Source organism: Daldinia caldariorum (assembly GCF_022478825.1).
Source record: "Daldinia caldariorum strain CBS 122874 unplaced genomic scaffold F4812scaffold_12, whole genome shotgun sequence".
NCBI classification, from domain to species: Eukaryota; Fungi; Ascomycota; class Sordariomycetes; order Xylariales; family Hypoxylaceae; genus Daldinia; species Daldinia caldariorum.
The window spans coordinates 882,610-905,822 of record NW_025953048.1 but is presented as its reverse complement, the minus strand read 5'-3'; the positions used below and the strand labels follow the sequence as shown (position 1 = coordinate 905,822).

The 23,213-nt window shown below is 47.5% G+C and overlaps 6 protein-coding genes across 6 annotated transcripts; 5 read left to right on the top strand and 1 right to left on the bottom strand.

Moving 5' to 3' along the window:
* Positions 1-899: 899 nt before the first annotated feature.
* Positions 900-2,644, top strand: F4812DRAFT_82387 (uncharacterized protein). The gene is made up of 3 exons (XM_047939478.1): positions 900-1,872; positions 1,942-2,084; positions 2,143-2,644. Exons 1-3 carry the CDS (start codon positions 1,244-1,246, stop codon positions 2,622-2,624), a joined length of 1,254 nt encoding a protein of 417 aa, XP_047788848.1. The 5' UTR covers positions 900-1,243; the 3' UTR covers positions 2,625-2,644.
* Positions 2,645-4,329: 1,685 nt separating this feature from the next.
* Positions 4,330-5,420, bottom strand: F4812DRAFT_465772 (carbohydrate-binding module family 50 protein; the record flags this gene model as incomplete). The annotated part of the gene is made up of 2 exons (XM_047938485.1): positions 4,330-4,820; positions 4,973-5,420. 2 exons carry the CDS (start codon positions 5,418-5,420, stop codon positions 4,522-4,524), a joined length of 747 nt encoding a protein of 248 aa, XP_047788847.1. The 3' UTR covers positions 4,330-4,521.
* Positions 5,421-7,893: 2,473 nt separating this feature from the next.
* F4812DRAFT_434457 (uncharacterized protein) lies at positions 7,894-9,405 on the top strand. The gene is made up of 2 exons (XM_047934711.1): positions 7,894-8,151; positions 8,222-9,405. The coding sequence occupies exon 2, from the start codon at positions 8,465-8,467 to the stop codon at positions 9,332-9,334; it is 870 nt and encodes a 289-aa protein (XP_047788846.1). The 5' UTR covers positions 7,894-8,151; positions 8,222-8,464; the 3' UTR covers positions 9,335-9,405.
* A 3,283-nt stretch (positions 9,406-12,688) lies between these two features.
* Positions 12,689-14,299, top strand: F4812DRAFT_82329 (glycoside hydrolase family 62 protein). Its single transcript, XM_047939476.1, has one exon. It carries the CDS (start codon positions 13,227-13,229, stop codon positions 14,193-14,195), a length of 969 nt encoding a protein of 322 aa, XP_047788845.1. The 5' UTR covers positions 12,689-13,226; the 3' UTR covers positions 14,196-14,299.
* A 737-nt stretch (positions 14,300-15,036) lies between these two features.
* On the top strand, positions 15,037-16,828 carry F4812DRAFT_434451 (synaptobrevin). Its single transcript, XM_047934710.1, has 3 exons — positions 15,037-15,416; positions 15,873-16,104; positions 16,161-16,828. Exons 1-3 carry the CDS (start codon positions 15,321-15,323, stop codon positions 16,184-16,186), a joined length of 354 nt encoding a protein of 117 aa, XP_047788844.1. The 5' UTR covers positions 15,037-15,320; the 3' UTR covers positions 16,187-16,828.
* A 2,779-nt stretch (positions 16,829-19,607) lies between these two features.
* Positions 19,608-23,163, top strand: F4812DRAFT_434442 (Aspartate/glutamate/uridylate kinase). Its single transcript, XM_047934709.1, has 2 exons — positions 19,608-22,631; positions 22,694-23,163. The coding sequence occupies exons 1-2, from the start codon at positions 20,003-20,005 to the stop codon at positions 22,750-22,752; spliced, it is 2,688 nt and encodes an 895-aa protein (XP_047788843.1). The 5' UTR covers positions 19,608-20,002; the 3' UTR covers positions 22,753-23,163.
* The last annotated feature ends 50 nt before the right edge of the window (positions 23,164-23,213 follow it).

Sequence of the window (23,213 nt, the reverse complement as noted above, 5' to 3'; positions counted from 1 at the left end):
CGTCTTTCTTTCCACCCAACTTTTTAAAAATACCTTCACTTCTGCCTTTTCTTAAGAACTTTGATGAGGAATTGTGCATGAACCATCAAATACGAACACGAGTTCACGCTGCTACGCATTGAACTCCTCAACGAACATCTACCGAATACTTTTTACAAGTTGACTCTACCGATTCACTAATTCCTGCAACGTAAGTGTACTACTTTAGTCTTCCAACATCTTGAACAAGCCCAACATTGGCCTATCAATTGCTAACTCATTCCCAGATGCCGCGTAAAGAGCATTTGAATCGCGGCCCGTGCAAAACGGCACGACGAGAGCTTCATGATCGGCCCCCGTACGAGATGATCCGGGTCGGAAAGTCCATTGTCTACCGAGAAACGGATACGGGATTCACCTTGGAATTCACCCAAGAAAACATGGTCGAAATCATGCATCGCCGGGAGCTTCTGCGCTACAGAACTCGCGGTGCACACTACAGGGCACGCAGTGCGAATCCTACTACTGCTACTGCTACTGCTACTCCTACTCCTACTCCGGGCCAGGGCAACGAGAGCCAGAAAGACAAGACAACTCAACTCGGAGACGGCTTGGTGGATGGTGTTACCGAGGAGATGGACCGTATCAGTCTCGAAGACCAGGGAAAAGGAAAGTCGACCGAGGGTGTGAAGGAGGCGAAAGATGGAGTTGCAAACATGATGTACGATGCCGATGTGGAGGACAACGTGAAGGATAAAGTGAAGGGCGAACTATAAGAATAGTTCAGTTGGAGAAGGTGGCTGATGTATCAGTAAATCCTCTGAAAACCAGCCGATATGTTAGGTACCTACAGTGCGTTTGACTCCAGGGCACGCGTTTCTCTGGAAGGCAAGAGGGAACCGATAGCTGAAGATAGCAATGTATAACTTAGGTACCTAACCTAACCTATAAACACCCTCGCCTTTACCTGCCTTAGGTACTTACCACAGTCATCGTACTTGCTTTAAATGAGGTACGTGCCTGCCTCCTAGGTAATATAATACATGGAACTAGGCAAAATTGTTAGAGGCATTTGCCTTTACCTAATGTAATAGTAAGGTACCAACTTTTATACCTTTTATACAGGCACTGAACTTCCAAATTTATCTAAACCCTCTTAACCCTCTTGGCCATAAAAAAATGCTATACCATCGTCCATATTAAAACGTTAGGTTAGGTACCAAATTTTTACCAATTTGATTACAAGACAGACGCACCACCAATAATGTCTACTGACGGTTCTGAGGATAATCTCCGTGTGCAGATTCCACGGGAAACCTTCAGAGGACAGGACCATCGTCGCCATCCAATTATAGCATGGCTGCTAGGCTTCAGGACTACTGTCTCGCCGCTGAGAGTCCACGAGACCGGCTATGTATTTTGTCCGCGAAAGTTTAGAAAAACATTTTATAGGCTTCTCCTGATCCTTGCCATGATCGTTTTATATTGCCTCTTCTTTGACGAAAACCCTCACGTCTCCAATCCGGATTTACGGGCGAGAGGTCCCGTAGATGCTAATACACTGCGTCAATATAAGCATTACGGACCGGACTGTAATATTTCCTCCTTGGACCTTTATTTACCTACCGGATCCCCTTGCCCGGACAAGAACTCGATCCTGACGGCTATGTCCTCTGGTGGCCGGGCTGGTAAGGATGCACCCTACACCTCGCGGGGGTGCGACATGCGCTGGTTTACCTCATGGGAAGCGTGCGCTATCCTGGGTCGATATTCCCAAGTTATCCTCGTCGGAGACTCTATGCTGAGGCACGTCATTGGCGCCCTAAATATCATAATTCGAGAGGACCTGGGATACGGCGGCGTCACCGATTGGAACTTCGACGAGGAAGAAAAGTACGACGGGAATACAAGCATACTATTTCCAAACCTTGAATTGACTCGTTGCTGATGTGAGATATCCAGACGCAACTGCTTCTGTAATGGGCAATTCGACGTCCGCGATTGCTCGGTCCAGGGCATTTTCAGCACGGCGGATGTCATTCGGCATGACCCCGTAAGCCTCACGTGTCCAACGCGGATACCGGAATGGGACACAGATTTACGGAGTATGTTTATGATAATGAGCCCTAAAAGTAACATACCGATGTTGATATTTGGCGGCAGTTGAGCAAATTGTGCGATATCCCATTCCAGAGGAAGAACATCGACGGCTAGAAAAGGCGATTGATCCTAATCCCTCACAGCGGAAGGCTTTTATCCTTGGTCACGGGCTCTGGAATAATCTGGAGATAGATCAAGCATTGAACTGGCTAGATCTAGTACTAGATACGATCCAATCGAAGACGAGCACCGGTACGCGACAGCGGGGACCGAACTCCAGAGGAAATTCGCCGGTCCTCTTGATCACGCCAAACGCGGCGGGAGAAAAGAAGCCGGATGAGTGGATTGTTAGTCAAGGTAATAAAGCCCTTGTGAAGTTTGAGCACGAGATGGCAGCCCAGGCGGCCAAGAGAGGAATCGACCACCTCGGGACGTGGAACATGAGCATCCAAGCAACCCTATACGACGGCGTGCATATGGACATGCGAGGGAACCTACTGAAGGCGCAGATGGTATTAAACTGGCTGGATCTATTGGACGCGTGAGGCGGTGCCACTTATAGGTGGACAACTATGGCTGGAGCCCTCAGGTAGGGAATCGGTAGGGAATCGGTAGGGAATCGGTAGGGGACCATAGGGATAGATGTTTCGGATGGCTTTCGCCTTGCATCAAACGTCCCACAGAATTTCTTTTAAATGGAGAATAATTTGGATGGTGGGGGATAAAGGCACGTCGAACTGCCATTGTATGCATGCGTGCTCTACTGCATACCTAGCTGACAGCGCAAACGAGCTGCGTTCCTTAACCCTGTACTATGTATGTTAGATGCTTGGTCACCACATACACGACGCAGCAAAGTTAATAGAGCTCATATTACTGCTCGTACGTATTATACCTAACCCTAGGTGCAGATAGGCCAGAGGTACCTTGATATCTAATGTATATCCATGGTCCATCCATTATAGCCGAGATATATAATGCAAGGGGGCTCGCCCAATAGCTCTATCTGGAACCCGCTCCATACAAAGTTGATAGGTAAATATAGAAGAAAATTGAGATGTTAAGAGAGAAAAAAAAAGAAGACGCGTGTTCCGCGTCGTTCCATCGCGGAATAGTCCGCGGGAACGGGTGGGTAAAGCGTCGCCATGCTAATATCCCCTGCACGTGCAGCGTTACGTCGAGCCTACATACCTAGATAGTAACTCTACATATTTTAGGTACCTACGATGCAAGGCTGGCCGGCTAGAAAAACACAATTCTGTAGGTTAGGGGTAGGGGGTTAGGGTAGCACGAAAACGGGTCTCGAGCCAAGCCGTTCTGGAACGGGCAGAATGAGGACAGACAGAAACAGAACGAGCAGGCAGAGCGCCCGATTGGCGCAGGGCTTATGACTACCTAGACTTTAGGTTACCTACCTATCTATGTACGTACGTGTTAAGAACCGTTTTGGGAGGATTTGATTACTATTACTACTACTACTACTACCGCTACTACGACGTAGTGTAAGGCAATGTGGATGCGACGGTTCGTTACGCGGTTCATCTCGATGGCGCCGGTGTGCATTGATTGCATTCGTCCCGGAAATGTCATATCATGAGATCGCGATCTGCCATATTGGGTACCTACCTAACCTACCATATGTGGGTTACGTAAGGCGAAGGATGAGAGATTATCACCCCAGGTAGGTAGATAGATGCCTTAGGAGGTAGGTAAGGTAATGTAAAGTAGTTGGGGGGTAGATAGGGAAGAGGGTAGCGCAGTGTGAGGATAAGGATGAGTGAGTGTTGAGTGAAAAAGAAGAAGACGCCCAATAGCCTGCCTGGTTATTCCTCCTAATAGGAAAACCCTCGGCTTGGGGACTCGGCACTGGGGGTACGGGATAAGAATCTAGAATAATTCAAGCAAAGGTACCACGGTATGTCGACTGACTCGCCCCGAACATGTGGGCTCAACCTACCTTCCCAGGGGGCAGGGCGGGAGAGGAGAGGAGGGGAAGAAGGGATCTCGGCCGTCATCTGCGCTTGGAGCGCGTCTATCTCTCCTCCCCCATCCCGTTTTTACTGTAGGACGGAGCGCAGGATATCGGTATTTCTAGACGTCCCTGCTCCGAGCGTTGCCGCGCCTCCCCTTTTCCTTTCTTGCCTATTTCTTTTTCTGGAGGAAGCCATGTGAAGGGGGCGGTTATTTATAATCCGGAACTAGGGACAGTTGTCGGACACACAGAGATAGACTTAATGCAGAATCATATAGGAAAGAATAGGTAAGGTACCTAGGTGTCTACCTAAGGTAAGGCATAGGTACCTACCTATATATCCTAGTTTAAAAGAAAGGAAGAAAGTCCTGTTACTACCTGAAGCGATCTGCTCTACACGACGAAGACGATAACACCGACAATAACCCGGCCGCTCAGCCCGCCAGCCCGCCAGCCAACTAGCCCACCCGCTACACCCCGACGCAGACGTTATACCCCATCCACAGCAGCTTGCACATGGGGCCGACGAGCGGGTTCCACTTGTTGAAGTCGTCCGCGGAGATCTGGTAGTGCGCCTCGATCGACACGCACGTGTCCTCCATCGCCACCTCGTGCCACAGCTTGCACCGGCACACGGACCCGGGCTGCGTGGGCGTCGGGTGCACGCGGATGCAGCCCGGCGGGATCCCCGTCGTCACGCCCCGGCTCACGGTCTTCGGGTCGTCGATCGGGTCGATCGGGTCTAGGGCCGACGAGCCGTCCTTGATTGCTATTATATGGTTTACGTGTGAGATTTCTGAGAACTTTTACACAGGGAGGGGAGAGGGGAAAAGGGATAATTTTATATTATATTAAGATATCCTTTGGTAGGTTAGGTTAGGTAGGTAGGTAGGGAAGTATACATATCTTGAGAGGACTTACCGACGCAGTAGAAGTAATGCGTCCTGAGCCCCGAGCAGTCGGCCTCGACGGCGGGGTTCCACTTCACGAAGTCGGCTGCGTCCGACAACTTGTACTTGGCCGCGATCTTGGAGCAGGTGTCGCCAGCTCTTGCCTGATGGTAAGCGCTGCAATCACTCGCGATGCCTATCTGCATGAGAGTCGGGTGGGAAGCCGCCGCCGAGGTTGTTATTGTTGCAAAGGTACGATTTGACAGGAGCGCCTCCGGTGTGGTCGAAGGCAGACGAGCTAGCATTGTGCCGACCGGCATGATGGTCGGTGTCGAGACGGGTTGGCCATGGTCAACCTCGGCACAGTACGAATGGCCAACGTTGACATCATTGCAGCCGACGTTATGATCCTTGATGTCTCGAGGCCAGGCATATGCCGCGGAGAAGAGGGCAAAGCATAAGCTTCGATATAGTTTCATTTTGTCGATGCTATTCCTTAACCGTGTAGGTAATGAGCAAGCAGTCTTTGTGATTGTTTAGGTTTGAAGACATCTAGAGTGCGCGTCTGAGAAGTTTGACTTGCCTCGTTCTAACATATCGGTTCTTATATAGTTGATTAGACCAACAAACAGATAGCCTAAGAGTATGGATTCTACGCCCTTGGACTATCTTGACCCCGCGACTGACAGTTCTTACCTTGGTCATTCGAGGCCGGAGTGATAGCCGTTGGATGCATGATGCTACCGTGATTCTGCTCATGACAGCCCATTTTAGTAAAGCACTGGGAATACAAGATGTGCGGTCAATCCTATCGGCCGGCTGGGTCTGTGTTGCGGAACACATCGGCCGGATGAAGATGTCTTTTTGTCTCAGTTCGGGTGGTAGCTTTGAAAAGGGGGCTCTAGGTATTATTGCAGTACCTAGAATCTCTGCAACACTAGAGCAACTCATCCATATCATATTCTAACTCCTTCCGTGCTATATAGATGCCGTCCAAAGTCCATCTATTCTCTTAGTTGGACGAGATTTGTCTTGGAAGTGTGTTCCCACCTGATCCGTTTGCGCTCGCCTGTGGCCCCAGCCCCCCGCACATAGTCCGGGCTGGTTTGCGACCATTTCATTTCGCATTCCGGCACGACACAGGCTTCAAATTGCACAAGAGCGTCGGGCTGAGACAAATGACGACGAGAGCCTACGGCAATCCTTCAATATGGCCGCGTAAGTTTCTATTCCATTCCGGACTAGCATTGAGTGCTCTATCAAACTGCCAGATGTAACCCGCCAGACCGACTTACTACGATTGCTTCTTGTTACACAGTGTCAGTATCCTAGATGGGATATAAAGGACAAGAGATAGGTTCTGTATCTATGTATTTAGTTACTTGTGAAATAGCGAGCTTGTTTCCATACTTCTTGCTTCACCACGTGATACACAGTCAGTTACTACATAGTGTAGCATGGTGTTGCAGCATACTCCAAACTCGACGACAGTTATGATAATAGTGAGCATGGCCGTGGGGCGGGACGGACCTGCACGACAGTAACACTGAGTAGGTACCTAAGGTTGAAAAGGTTGAATACCTGTTAACCGGCGAGATCCATCTAGGAGACTCCATCATCTTCGATCCAATATAGGATTCCCGTGATAGACATCAACGGCCCATTAAATAGGTAAGAAATAGCCTAACGAGGTTTCTATCGTAGGATCTTTTTACCAAAGTTGGTTCAAGTTGAATATTTCAACAAGTCGGGATTAATTTCACTATTAAAATCCAGGTACAGGAGAATTGCCGTCCTACTAACAATACTTAGGACAGGAATAGGGGTAAAAATAGGGGCAATACAGTTTCTTCGTCACAATAGCCCTTAACATCTACCCTACATGTAACCTTGGGTTACGTATTTATTCAAGTGCTTGATGAAGAAATAAACTCAGGACACATCGCTTATGATTAACAGAAAAGGAAAAATAATTGTAAATTTACTGCATACCTTCCACTCACCCAAGATATTCGCGTCAAATCACTCATGAAACAAAGGCCTCTGTATGAAAGATTACTTCAACTACCTCTTTTATTCCATACTTATATCATGCCAATAATGCCAGGATAGGGGTGACTATAGCCTTCTCGTTTGCCGCTAACGTTATCCATGTCGTCCAATGGGGCGTAGAATCTATGAGGGTTTTCAAGAAAGTAATGTACGAAAGCGAACAAATCGGCCAGACACTAGGCCAGGTCGCAGCTGACTTTAAAGAAACTTTAAAGGCACTCCAAGGAGAGATACTAGCTTAGGAAAACCCGATTACATCATGCTAGCATACCCTGAAACACATCAATAGGCACTAGAACCTGAAGGCAAACGTACCGATGACGGCCGGGAAGTAATTTCGGACTTGTGACAGCGGCTTGAGTCCGGCCCCGGTATGTTCTAAGTTTTGGAAAAGGCGTTACCAGGTAAACCGACCTTTATGAAGCTTATCCTCGACGGTGAAAGAACTCGCAAGACAGTGGATTTGTGGCCTATTGGCGACAATACAATGAGTTACTCCAGGAAGAATCCGTACTTGGACCTTTTCGATGCCCCTTGGCTAAGTACCTGTATATTATATAAACCTTATATGGCCCATCATACATACTATGTTACTTATTTCCAAATTTTGGCATCTATCTAATGATCACACATTCCAGGGGTTTAACCAACACCCAATGCCGATTAAACCGTTTTTCCCTTTTCGAAAGCAATATAACTCCTATTAGCTATAAGGATGCATGCATATCTCCCTTACGTACCTACCTAACCTAAGGGGGCAGCTTATCAACAAGCTTCATAAGAGTATGTCCTTGTATCACGGGAAGACCCCTGCTCAGCGTTGCAGTCGTCGGTAGTTAGTTAGTCCAATATATAATGCATGCTCGTTATGCGTACCCCACATACTCCCATGTCTTATCTATATCAGGTAGGTAGGTACCTAGGTAACCTTATGTCTATCACAACGAATATGTTTCTTAACTCTCAGAGCCTCTCATGCTCCGGGCTATGGCTAAGTACTTGGTGGGATTTTTCAGACAGGGAACAGATATCTAGAAAAAGCAACAGTCTCCGCAGATAGACCACGATTCGAAACATTAAGGCTGGGTTCGGTAGGTTTAGAAGATCTCCGGATTTGCAATGCAAATATCACAGCGTCGGATAGCTCTCTGTATGTTGGTAAGCATAAACTCTATCCACCCGTCTATGCGAATCAATATTAAAGAGCAGACAATCATAAACCAACCAGCCAAGGTTTTCGTACTAAATGTTTTGGATTGGGCATTTTTCTTTTCTTCGTAGAACAAAGCGAATATCGAATCAGGCCGGGGTATCAGCTACCTATTTTTTCTTGTCGCTATCAAAACACATTATCTTCAGTCATGAGGGCTTTCAAATTGGTTCGATGGGGTGAACCCGGGCAATACGTCGAGGTACCCCGACCGACGCCCGGGCCCGGAGATGTCCTCGTCCGCATGAAAGCCGCCGGCCTATGCCGCTCGGACCTAGACATGGTAGACAGCAAGCGCGGGTCGGCGCCGTACGCCAACTCTCTCGACCCGGGGTACATCCTCGGGCACGAGAACGCGGGCTTCGTAGAGGAAGTCGGCAGCGCGGTGACGGACCTGCGGGTCGGCGAAGCCGTGGCTGTCCACCACATGCGGCACCGACGGCGCCGAGCAGCACTGCGAGGCGTTCAAGCGCGGCGCGATCGGCAGGACGCGCGGGTGCGGCTTGGACGGCGGACTCTGTCTTATACGCGCCGCTCACCGACGCCGGGGCGACGGCGTACCACGCCGTTCAGACCGTCATCCAACGCCTGAAGCCCGGCACCAGCGCGGCGATTATCGGGATCGGAGGGCTGGGCACGTACGCCGTGGAGTTCGTCAAGCTCCTGTCGTCGGCGCGCATTTTTGCCGTCGACAATATCGAGGCGCGGCTACAGACCGCTAGGGAGGTAGGCGCCGACGAAGTGGTGCTTTTCACGGGCGACGGGACTCCTGCAGGCGAGCAGATTATATCGCAGACAGGGGGCCGAGGGGTGGACGCTATTGTGAACCTGGTAGGCACCGCAGATACTCTGCGACTGTCCGCCAAGATATCCCGTCCGCGGGGTCGCATTGTCCTTGTTGGAATGCAAGGCGGTACGTTGGAGGTGGGATGGGGTTTGCTAGCTACCAGCTGCGAGTTTGCCATCAGCTTAGGAAGTACGAGACAGGACTTAAAGGAGGTGTGCGAATTGGCTAGAGCTGGGAAACTCAGGATCGACATCGAGAGGTTTTCCTTTGACGAGTTAGGCGAGGCTTACAATGCTTTGCGGGCTGGGACGTTAGCGGGGAGGGCGGTTGTGGTATTTCCATAGACATCAAAGTTTCATGGTATTTAGTCTTTATTGTATTCCCATTAGGTTTATTGCAAAAGTTATCTGACGAGGTCCATTGTATTTTCATCGTTGATCTGTGAAACAAAAGCTACTGCGGCATGTCCATACAAGACCTATAGCTTAATGTTTACTTTACCTACCGCTAGTGACCAAAACTCTGAACAAGATCAGGCTTGATTTCTCTTACCTCGCCTACTGCTATGTCTTGCGGAGCAGACCGAGTGATGACTGCGAGAATGTTATCATTCATTCCTAGTACAGCTCAGCTATGATGGCTTGGAGAAGGTCCGGTACAGACGACGCTGGTAGGTCGGCAGTAGTGATGGCAGGAATCTTGATAGCCATTGGTTTCACGGGGAGCTTATTCGATATTCGGCTGTAAAGACCGCGGTGAAAATGGAACCAGCTATACTACGCATCGCAGGGGCAACAGCTAGGATAACGTCACGTTAAGATTCTTAACTTTGATCCTTATGGGCAGGACAATATAAAACTTACTAAAGGTAACGCTAAGGTCCATGTCGGATGCAGAGAAAGCCCAACAAGTACCCAGAAGACTAAAGCCGATACCACCAAATATCCCTAGTTACCAGGACCATTCAACCCCCATGTGACTTTAATACCAAGACCCAGGATATCGGAGTCCCATCCCAGTTGATTGACATTGCGATTGATAAACGCGCAATAAATAAGCTTAAAAGATCGCGGCAAATGAAGACCATCCTAAACCAGGTTCAACTAGATACCCAGCCCCTATCTTATTCCACGATACCTTATACTTCGATATTCCTATAGAAACCTTCCGTCCTCGACCTCATCTACACGAACTAAGAAGAAGAAGAAAACACTTATACGGCTTTCCTAGTGTTGGACCAATTTGATTCGTCACCTAATTCCAATCTTAAATAGTACGTTAGGAAGGTATACAAGAGGCTTGGAGGAAATGCCGTGAATTAATAATTACTGATGGGGTCTTGGGGCTGCTGATGCGATGTAACTTAGCACTGACGTAGCCATTCTTCCTACTGACTTACCAATGTCTATTATTGGAAAGTAGAAAGCTTAGGGCGACGAGTAAGAGATGCAGCATGTCGGGCAAGGGATAGTATCTAATCATTTTACACATAGCAATACTTTTGTCTGGGTACCTCCTAAGTTAGCACACAAGGTAAATACCTAGTCAAATTTATGTTTACCTAATGTATTGAGCTTTATTACATCCTCGTAAGCTAATACTTGATATGGTACTACACAGCAGCGTTGGACTTTGTACCTTCTATGCGTTCCCCACCAGTATAAGTGAGGCTCTCCCAGAAAACCAATATGAATTACCCGACTTATTGATGCGGGCATGTCGCGTTCCTATCCCAGACAATAGTACCGTGCGCGTACCGGGTTTCCCCTACCCCGGCCGCCTGTATGTAACGGCAGCGTCCTTCTGCCAATGCCGCCTCGGTGCCGATCGTATCTTGAAGTAGTTTGCTTACTTAGGGTCTAAAGATTGTTTTGCAATATCTTGACTTAGCACCTAATGTCAAGGGGTAAACTGTTCGTTTACCTACAGGAGCAGTAGATCGATATTGTTCGAGTTGTTTGAGCTGTGGAACGAAGACAAGATAGGCGCTTTATAGAGGTCTGTGACACTAATCATCTTTATATAATGACAGATGCTGAAAATTTCACTCAAAATTTGCCGAGTATAGATTTTCTTTTCGTCCATCTGTTAACTTGCTCGATGCGTGTCGTTTCTGTTCAAGAGTACAGTACGCCCTTGGTATGACATTCTTCTTCACACGGCTGCTTGGGAGGATACTGCTTGTAAGCATACGTAGATTGCGGTAGGATGATGCCTTTACAGTTGTCGCAATAGTATGTTTTATCCTCTATATATCTCTGCTAGGCTTACAATCTGGGATTGCTAACAGAAAGTGAGCACGGCTTAGGCTTTCTGGACGACAGATCTAGTAATCTTAAACTATATCGGCGTTTACGGGAGTAGCGTTGGGCAAACTTATGAGTCTGCTCTCGCACTCGCCGACGAGCAAGTGAAAAGCTATAGAATCGGCGACAAGTTGACTTTTGCGTTTTGGATATGCTACATAAGCCTTATTTGGTCGATGAAGGGAGTTGTGCTCTTTTCCTACGATCGCTTGGTACGTCTCAATTGCCATTATTATCGATTCAGGGGCATACTTACAATTGGTAGACCATGAATCTATGGCAGAAAAAGCTCGCTAAGTGGATTCGCTGGGGCACATTGATGACTTTCGCCATCGCCATTTTATTCCAATTTACTCTCTGTACTCCTATCGAGTTGGCTTGGCGAGTCAAGCCGTATCCTAGTGGTGAGTGAGACTACGATTCAACCTACGGTTTCTTCCTTGTTCGAAAACATACCCTGATCAAGCTGCTTGCCAGATAAATGCGTCTTTCGCAAAGAGTATTACATATTATACCCGATTCTTAGCATTATCTCCGACCTTGGTATTATGGCTATCCCGCTACCCCTTTTATGGCAGGTGAAAGTTCCGATCCCTAGGAAACTTATTATTGATCTCTCTTTTTTGAATCCGGAATATTTATCATCATAGCTACCCTAATCTGAACGGTTTATTCCCCGCGATCTCTCCTTGACCTTCTGGTCGCCACCCAATGGGCCACGCGCGAATACGTCGTTACTGCCTTCGTCGTTTCCGCGCCTGCTATCAAGCCGTTTTTTAGTCGGCGCCTATGGGGTCTCACGTGTCAAGTATGCGGTCTAGTACTTACGGATCGAACGGGTCAGGACCACGTTCCGGGAAAGGGTTGAAAGGAAATAGTCATTCTGTCGTGGTCGAAAGCCCGAACCGTGCTGGACACACTAGTGAGAGTTCCTTCGCTGAGAAGGCATTCGGGATGTCTCGAGGTTGGCGTAAAAAGCCAGGCAGTCAGAAGATAAAGCTTCCAAGTGAGGCTAGCCAAGAACATTTTGCAAATTATTCGGATGAGGTGACTGGCATTTACGTAACCGAGATGTTTAGTAGTTTCTAGCGAGGGAAATGAGCGGAAAGCATAGGAGGTAAGTATTCAAGGGAGGGTACGGTACGAGACTAAGAACTTCACTATTATGAGGCATAAATCAATGCCCTTGTAGGTTCAGTAGGACTGATAAAAATTATCCCTCTTTACTCCGAATTTCCTCAGGGGAGCAGCGATATATACATGATAGAGAACTTCAAGCTATGCCTTAAGTTTTAACTTAAGGATATACGGTTTGCGAACCTTAGAGAAACACTACCTGATTGGCTCGACGGAAACACCTGCAAGTGGGTTCGAATCCCACTGGGGGTCAAAAGCAACCGTCCGACTTTCAGTCCACGGGTGCCTCAGCCCACGTCCAAAGCTACTTGCGCGCCACAGATCGTTGGTTTGTGTGTTTGTACTATGGGGGTACACCGCGAATTGTGGTCTGAATAAAAACAGCCCCTTAATTTGGACGACCTAACTTGATACAACAATATCTCAAACAAGTTCGGGCATAACGTATGATATCCGGTCCCCGCAAATGGGTTAATTGGGGCTATAAGCGCAGTTATCACAGCATCACCAGCACCAACAGCAGTGTCCAGTGCAAGATCCGGTTAATTTATCTTCTATATTTTATTAATCCATAAATAGGGATTTTGGGTGAGATGCGATGCCTGGACTGGCCCGGTGGGCTATACGGTCCTCGATCGGACACGAGAAACAGGCCACCGCAAACGCAGTGAAATAAAGGAATATATAAGTCGACGACCATATATCTTGGTCTCTTTCAAAAATCGAATTATTGTCTTTTTCATTTTACTCTGGACTGCAAGAAGATATCATCAGAAGACTCTAAAATACGAATATGGGCTTGATATCGACCGGCATTATATGGCTTGCCTCGGCAACAGCCGCTATCGCGCAAACTTGCGATCTCCCATCGACGTATCGCTGGACGTCTACGGAACCGCTAGCAAACCCGAAGTCTGGCTGGGTCGCTCTCAAAGACTTCACAAATGTCATTTATAACGGCCAGCATCTTGTGTATGGGTCGACTCACGACATCGGATCGGGGTACGGCTCTATGGCCTTCGGCCTCTTCCAAAATTGGTCCGATATGGCAAGAGCGAGCCAAAATGCCATGAGCTCAGGCACAGTTGCGCCGACATTATTCTACTTCACGCCCAAGAATATCTGGGTACTTGCCTACCAATGGGGCCCAACTACGTTCTCTTACCGAACGTCAACGGATCCCACCAACGCGGATGGGTGGTCATCTCCGCAACCACTTTTCTCCGGTACCATCTCCGGCTCTAGCACTGGCCCTATCGACCAAACAGTCATCGGCGACGACAAGAATATGTACTTGTTCTTCGCAGGAGACAACGGCAAGATCTATCGAGCCAGTATGTCCATCGACAAGTTTCCCGGCAACTTTGGCACGGCATCAACGGTCGTGATGAGCGATACAACCAACAATCTCTTTGAAGCTGTTCAGGTCTACACTCTCCAGGGCCAGAAGAAGTACCTTATGATCGTCGAAGCGATGGGAGCAAACGGGCGATACTTCCGGTCGTTTACGGCTGATAGTTTGAGCGGATCCTGGGAGCCACAGGCGGCAACGGAGAGCCAGCCGTTCGCAGGAAAGGCTAACAGCGGCGCTACTTGGACCAACGATATAAGTCACGGCGATCTGGTTCGCAGCAATCCTGACCAAACCATGACTGTCGACCCATGCCACCTTGAGTTACTCTACCAAGGCCGAGATAAGAACTCTGGTGGTGGCTACGACAAATTGCCTTATCGTCCTGGTGTATTGACACTACTACGTTAGTATGGAATAGAAGCTCTGGTATTCCCTTTCCATGGTCAAAACTAGAGATAATAAATGTCAAGACCACCTAGCCATGTACTTCATTCCCGTGTATATAGCTTGACTGATAGTTAATAGTAACTAGTAACTAGTAACTACAAATCTGCGTCTCATAACGAGGTTGACTGACTTGATATGCCCTCTTAATTAATTAATTTTGCAGTCTCTTCAAAGAGACCACCAGCCACAGCTGACTCGACCTCGGCAATAAATACCTACCATATGCAGTATGGTGATGATGGCAGCCTGCGCGGCGCTGTCGGGTCGTACGCGTCCTCCGGTTGCTCCGCCACGAACAGCTAATAAGAACAAGAATTTCCTGGAGCGAGAATCGGGCGCGGAGAGAATGCGAGAATGCGAGAATCTTGCCCCACCATTAGAATGGGTAAGGTGTACTCGCATACATGTGATTAATGCTTCGTAGAAATGCTTCGTATAATACGTGCTTAGGGAAAAGTAACGTGAATGAAGATGTAAATGGATTTGAACTAATGGAATTTATTTTGAGGAACATAAGGTTATTAATAAGACAATATTAAGGCACCAGTTTAATATGCATAGTACTGACTAAGCTATCACATGACTCTGGTTTCATGGCTTTTTCTTGTCTGCTTGCAAGTTGCAACAAGCTGCTGGGGTTGTTTTGATGGGGTAATTGCAGGTGGTAGCGTTGCCCTCCCTTAGGTACCTATCTAGGTACCGATGTATTGTATTGTACTACATAGTACGTACAATACTAGTACAATACAATACCAGTACAATACTAGTACCTAACAATACAAACCTTCCAGCGCTATCTACCTAATCTTCTCCCCCAGACAACCAAAGCGTCTCGGATACAACTTTAGCCTTCGTAACTTTCCCAAACTCCTAACTTCCGGCCTTCCCTCCAACCTCTTTTTGCTTCTTCCCCATTCCCAACTTCCTTTGCCACACGCATACCATCAAACCAATACCAACTCCCATCACTCGCGACAAGAAAACTATCCCTATCGTATTTATTCCGGTGCCGTATTTCGACCAATTTTCGCTTCCTTATTGACAGAATCCCCAATCCGACCGTTGTCAAATCACCATCCGCCAAAAATGTCGACCCAAGAAGCTCCCTACGATCCTTACATCCCCAGCGGCCAGTCCGCACCCCAGCAGGGCGGCAACAACCGAACGCAGGCGTTGCAGGCTGTAAGTTTCAATTCTCGTCGATTAGATTAGAATTTTCGATGATTGTGCTCCCGGGTCACGAGATATCGATAGCCAAAATGTCAGGACCAATTGCGACAGGACAGCTTTCCGAGTTCGACTCCTTTTATGCCCAACGTCACCTACCGTACCGACTACTTCTCCACGGAATCATCAATCCCGAAACTTGCCTAGAACACGTTTTGCTCGAGCGACGAGTACCGAAAATACCGAAAATGAGATGCGCACGCGCGGCAGCTGATGACGGAAGATTCGAGGCCAAGAATCCTACGCTGAAACACCATATCACGGATTACGGCATTGCGTCAGGCTCCGGGTATCTTTATTCAATTTTCGCGGCATCACCTCATTTTCAAACTGGCAATATCTCGTGATTTGGGAGCAGAACGTCGTTTGCAAAATAAGTCAAGTAATTTAAGCTAACAATATGTTTTGTAGCAAATCGATGACACCGTCGGTGTCATGCGAGAGAATATCAACAAGGTCTCGCAACGTGGTGAGCGTCTCGATGCCCTGCAAGATAAGACCGACAACCTAGCCGTCTCCGCCCAGGGCTTCCGCCGCGGTGCGAACAGAGTTCGTAAGCAGATGTGGTGGAAGGACATGAAGATGAGGATGTGCCTGATTGCCGGTGTCATCATCCTGATTCTAGTTATTGTCATCCCCTCCGGTAGGTTATGATTACGCCTTTCCACGGAATGAATCTTATTCTAACTCGCTCTATAGTCCTCGCAAGCCAGGGCAAGGTCTAATTTAATTACATTGTACATCACTGGGGTACATCAAGTGCAGATCAACTTGATGGCACGAACGACGGGTTGAATCTCGCGGGCTACGAGCATCAGCGCATGGGACGATGTCGAACATGATGAAAGAATAAAAAAAAATCTTCGGAGTCGCTAGCACAGAAAGAGGAGTTTGTCTTTGATGATTTGGCCGGTCTTCTTTCTTTGGCTCGCAAACGTAACGAATTCGGAACGCTTAGGATACCACCGACGCCCTGATCACTCACACACCTCCCCACACCTTTGAGGGCAGAGCGGCGGAGGAAACCAAACACTTGTATGTATGATGGCGAGGCGTTTTTCGACTAATTTAAGATATCTTACGAACCCCCCACCTTCGAGATGGATGATGCTTAATGGCGTATAAACTAATTACTTTCTACATACCTTGGCCTTTGCTCCTACTATGAATCTGTTCTTAGCCTTCTTTACGAATAGTGATGTTAGCCGCTGCATATGAGATTCTTAACCTCGAGATTGTGGTAGTCGTCATTCTGAAATTAAATCCCGTGATGAATGCAGTGGTTGCTTTAAAGTTCCCAGATCAGTTCCACGAACTATTCAACTACATGTTGTACCCGTAACCGTTGCCTTAGCTCTTTGTCTTACCTTATATATTAAGTACCTGCTGCGACCTTTGTTTCATTCGGTAGCATTTATGTTTTGCTATTTATAATCTCATAAACGAAAAGGCGAGGACTCAAAGGTTATAGCAAACAGTCTTTGTCTCGCAACTATTTCGTACCAATAACATTAAAAAAAAACCTTGTTCTTCTGTATGGAATATAACTAGTAAGAATGATAAATCGCTTTACTTGAAAGTGCTCCGCCGATCTTCACTTTCTAGTTTAATCAGTCTTGATGGATTAGGTACCAGGGACGTTCACACATTTGACATATTGTCTCGGGGGAGGAGTCCTAGGTGGCAGGGTGGTAAATAAGGCGAGGCGAGGAGCGAGGATGACGTAAAAAGCAAAGGTGCGGAATGTCTCGATTGATAGAAGCTTGCTCTCTCTTTAGGTAAAATCAGACTAGGTAGGCATGTAGATATGTGACTACCAACGACTATCTTATTGTAAAGCGAAAGGCTGGTTTAGCTACCTGATATATGAACGACCTCCTTTTCAATCATGTACTTGGCTTCACTAACAAGATAGAACCTAAACACCTACATTAAATGCATGCTTAACAAGCAATTATATGTATAGGTAGTCCAATGAACAGAAATAGGGGCCCGACTTTCCCTTAGTCATCCACCATCTCCCTTTTCTCCTTTCTGTATATTGCCAGAGCAGAGTCTACGACGTTCTGGATTCTATAGTTAGGATTTCGCGACAGCCTTTTCTTCGTTCTATATGGCTACCGACATCTTGCTCACTCCGCTCAACCCATTCTAGAGAGTAGCATGGCGCTGCTACACAGAAAGAAGCGAGAGCCGCAATCCAAGTACACAATGCTGCAACTGTCGAAGACGTCTACGGCTTCTCACGTACCGCAAGCTATCCAATAGAGCGAGCTGGGCTTGACTCTAAATTTGAGCGCATTACCAGAAAGGGTTTCTCAATATGGATAAGATGAACGTTTTGGAATAAAAGGGGTGGTGAGTCGTGGAGTGAGTCCTAAACAACCCGTACTGAGATAAATTGTGGCGCGATGCTCGTACTGACGTGTAGGCACTGACGTGTAGGTACTGGCGATACGTGCATTTTAGATATGCCACGATTATGATTGGAATGCTGAATATAGACGGACAATTTGAAGGCGTAGAGGGAAACAGACTTCCTTAAATCTCCGAGTGTCCATATGGCTGAACTCCTCGATCATCTGCCTAAAGATTAGCGGTGGATCTTTTAAGGTAGACGGCGGTCTAGTAATATAGCCCTTTAGCAAATCTATGCGATATGATGCCATTGAAAATTTTCACGTAGTTACCTACCTTATATATCTTAAAAAGCCACGGTGGTAATGGCAGAAATGGCAAGTCCTTCAATTAAGAGAATCAGGGGTTATAGAAAGCCCCGGCTGACTGACTGTCTTTCTATTTGAGTTGAGCAGCCGAGAATGGCCTGTCTCAAAACATAGGTACCTATCATTTGATGATATCGGCAGATAAAAAGAAGCATCCCGGCGTAGAGCTAGAGGAACGGGTCCCTTAGAATAGCAACGCAACATACAATCCTATGATCTGAAAAATATAAAAACTGGAACCTAGCTCCGGCTGCACACGGTTATAGCCAAATTCCCGACAATGCATCTTTTGGAGAATGTTGGAGAGAAAAACTTCACCTCAGTATACTCGAGGGTATATCATAGTAGCCGGGACTAGGACTGGCGCAACAATTCGGCATCAGGTAGTACAGCGGTGAACATATAGAAGGTGTCCCTTCGGCAAGCGTTACGGCGGGTAGTACCAATCCGACTGCATCAGCATGAAGCACTGCCTCTCGTTTAAAGTCGGCAGGTGAGTAAAATACAAGATATGCCGTCTTAAGCGCCAGTACGACTTCCATGAAAAGCGGCGGGATTTTTGCGTAGACTCCAAAAATCAACATTCGAGCACGTTAGACGTTCATCAAATCCTTCCTGGTAGCTAAAGCGTACACAGCCTCGATCTCGAAGTATGAGAGGTGTGGGTACTGTATGTTGTTTATGTGAGTGCGTGTCACCGGGTTACTATACTGGGAAATCACTCAGAACCGAGTGCTTTTTTGGATAATGGATAATATATGTACCAATCTATGAAGGGGACTGACTTGTCGAGGTTACTCCAGGCTTACGATAGGGAAGATGTTACTTCATTGGGCGTTTGTATTTCTTGGATGTGCAAGGTACGGGAGTGAAGCTTTTGGATCTACAGCAGCTCGAAGCTTGGAGGCCTAAAAAAAGGCAACCAGGGATAATGATGGTGTGCTGATGTTGCAGTTCAATCCGATCATAGGGTCGAGCTAAAAGAGGATGTTACCGAAGCAGGACGTCGGGTGTTTGAGTATGTGGTAGGTATACTTGAGTTTCTATGTGGTAGTATGTAGAGGAGAAAAAAGGTGGAAACTTGAAGCCATACTACGGACGGTGGACCTGATATGTGTCTCTCAATACCGCAAACGGCAATCACCTAGGTACCTCTCTTAAGTTAGGGGTAAGTACCTAACCTAAGGTACGTAATGTTGTCTGGTGTGTATTACGTACCTCTAAGTATCAATGGCTTTTTAAGCTCTCTTTCCAAGTTGAATGATGTGGGGTTAGTCTGACACTAGATACTAGGTGTACTTACATGTACATCTTTTACTTACTAGCAAAAGGGCTGATCTGCAAGTTTCATTGGCTGTGCCTGCGGTTTTCGGCGTCCTAAAAAGTCCAAGATTTTTTTTTTTCTTTGGTCACGGTACAAAAGTTCTCCTAGGATAACAGCATCAACGGCCACTTTACCTATCTGCCCCTCCTCGTTAATATTCTAATAATGTGAAACTTGAAAAACTTATACATAACAACTTATTATTTTCTCCCAGGTTAGTCAATTCTAGTAATTAAGTTTAACTACCTAAGTTCAATTGGTTCCCCTACTGCCGTCCTTGTATATATTTAACTTCCATGTTGCGTCGTCTGCGATCCGAATATAAACTGACTCAATTCCTTATTCAATTTTAGTCACTCTCTCCTTTGGAAGTTTTCCCCAAAGCTTCGTCGCCGACAGCTTGCTCTCCGTCGCGATACCACGGCTTTACAGGCCGTGGAAGTATCAATTCGAATTAAGGACTTAGTCGTTCGCTTTTTCGACTCCAAACCATGCTGTCGGTACGAGCAGTACGAGCAGCCGTAAGGGCTGGCTCTCGCCGTGTTTCTCCCCGGGTCACTCGTTTGACTCCTGCAGTCGCCACCAGCCTTCCCTTACGAACTTCGCAAGCTGCTTACTCTTCCGCACGATCGAACGACTCGACTACCCGAGCTGCCGTCATCCAGGTGCTAAACAACGTCGGATCTAAGCGAGAGGTCAAGCAGTATCTTTCCCACTTCTCTTCCGTCTCCTCTCAGCAATTTGCTGTGATCAAGGTCGGAGGTGCTATATTGACCGACTACCTGGATGAACTCTGCTCCTCGCTCGCCTTCTTATACCATGTTGGACTTTTCCCCATCATTGTTCACGGTGCTGGCCCGCAGCTCAACAAGCTCCTAGAGGAAGCCGGTGTTGAACCAGAGTTCGAGGAAGGAATTCGCATCACTGACGGAAAAACTTTGGGAATCGCGAGACGACTTTTCCTGGCTGAAAACTTGAAGCTTGTCCAACGTCTAGAGGAAATGGGCGTCCGCGCTCGACCCATTACTTCTAGCGTCTTCACCGCCGACTACCTCAACAAAGACAAGTGGAAGTTCGTAGGGAAGATTACAGAAGTTAACAAGGAGCCAATCCAGACTGCTATTGAAAACGGCTATCTGCCTATTCTCACTTCCATGGCGGAGACCAGGGAGGGTCAGGTATTAAACGTCAACGCCGATGTCGCAGCGGGAGAGCTGGCTCGGGAACTCGAACCGCTAAAGGTTGTTTACCTTAGCGAGAAGGGTGGATTGTTCGACGGCAACGTGCAGAAGATCTCCGCTATCAACCTTGACGAGGAATATGATCACATCATGGCACAGCCTTGGTGCAAGTTTGGTACCCGATTAAAAATTCGCGAGATCAAGGAACTTCTAGACACCCTTCCACGCTCGTCTAGCGTTGCTATCATACATCCTGCCGACCTACAGAAGGAGCTATTCACAGATTCCGGAGCCGGTACGCTCATTCGCCGAGGCGATAAGTTGATGACCGCGGAGAGTGTCGCCGATTTCAGTGATCTCGAAAAGCTGAAGGACGTCCTTATCCGGGATCGCGAAGTTCGCGATGCTAGGGCCACAGTAGATCGTTACCTGGAATTTCTGAACGGCCGAAAATTCAAGGCTTATTTCGATGAACCCATGAAAGCTCTTGCTGTTGTCCTCGACCCCGCTACGGACCAATCGTATTCAACCTTAGCTACCTTGACGATAACTAAGTCAGGCTGGCTAACCAACGTAGCCGACAACCTCTTTGCTGCCATTAAGAAGGAATACCCTAGCTTAGTCTGGACTGTCAAGGCCGATGACGAGAATCTCACATGGTTCTTCGGCAAGGCTGACGGAAGTATCGTCAGGGGTAACGATGTCATGTTCTGGTATGGTATCGAGCCTGGAGAGGAATTGAACAAGCTCATGCGCGAATTTTCCCTCCACGGCCGGGCGATGCTTGGTGATTCTAACCTAGAGTCGAGGCTACACCGGGCAGCCCAGATTGCCTCTGAGAATCTGCGAGCACACTTCGCCTCTGGGTCAGCGGCTAATCAAGTACGGGGCTACTCTACTCTTGCCCGCCGTCCCATTTTAGGGGCTACACCAATGAGCGCTTTCTCACGCGGGTCACGCAGAGGCTTTGCGACAGAGACTAATCCCAACCCCCCGTACGGCAAGAAGCACGCATCGAACACGCAACCCTCCAGGGTCGCACTAATTGGTGCCCGAGGATATACAGGCCAAAATCTGATCAGCCTTATCAATACGCATCCTAACTTCGAACTTCGTCACGTGTCATCGCGAGAACTAGCAGGTCAGAAGTTGGAAGGCTATACGAAAAAGGACATCATCTACGAAAATCTGAGCTTCGACGACGTATACGAAATGGAGAAGAAGGGCAAGATAGACGTGTGGGTGATGGCATTGCCGAACGGCGTTTGCAAGCCTTTTGTCGACGCTATCAATAAGGCCAAAGAATCTAACCCCAGGGAAGACAACAGCATAATTGTTGATCTCTCTGCTGATTACCGATTTGACAAATCGTGGACGTATGGTCTTCCCGAGCTAGTCAAGCGATCAGCAATCGCTCAGGCAACGCACATTGCAAACCCCGGTTGCTACGCTACGGCAGCTCAACTCGGTATCGCGCCTCTCGTGGAGCATCTTGGTGGTCAGCCTACCGTCTTTGGAGTTTCCGGATATTCAGGAGCAGGCACCAAGCCTTCGGCAAAGAACAATATAGAGCTACTGACCGACAATATTATTCCCTACAGCCTAACGGATCATATACACGAAAAGGAGATCAGTAGCCAGCTCGGCGTCGATGTAGGATTCATCCCTCACGTCGCAGTGTGGTTCCAGGGCATTCACCACACTATCAACATTCCCCTGAACAAGACAATGACTTCGCGGGATATTAGGCAGATGTACCAGGATAGGTACGCGGGTGAGAAATTAGTCAAGGTGGTAGGAGAGGCACCGTTGGTAAAGGCCATCAGCGGCAAGCACGGCGTCGAGATCGGCGGATTCGCGGTTCACAGTTCTGGGAAGCGAGCGGTTATCTGCGTGACAATCGACAATCTTCTCAAGGGAGCTGCAACACAATGTTTGCGTAAGTATCATGATACCCCAGATGTTATAACAAGCAAGTTGGGATGCTAACATATATAATAGAAAACATGAACCTGGCTCGTGGATATGCGGAGTTTGAAGGTATACCTCTAATGGACTAGAAGGGGTTCTCTGGTGAAAGTAGGTTCTGGGATTGAACGCTTGGCAATGCAAAACTTGTATATATATCTATGCCGTATGAAGCGTTTAGAAAAGATGTTTATTAGCTTGATCTAGCTTGATCTGTAAACCACCGTAGATCGGAAGTCAATATATGATCATATCCGGTAAAGAGAGTACGACAATTTATAGTTACCAGATATAAGAGACAATTGTATTCCCCCATCAACCAGAATCTGACGTTCGAAAATCAGACGTTAAATGTTAAATCCGGAAACATGTAACTCGGCTTCTGTGAAGAGCAAACGGCAGACTCCGTTAGAAGAACGCCGTTTGAAAGAGCTCACCAAAAAAAGGGGGGAGTCAGACACCGAATCTTAGGCCAATGGTCTAGCGGGATGGATTTTAGCGCAGTGGAGTCTTTTACACAGACCCCTGAAGGCGTTGTTCCGATGGCGGATAG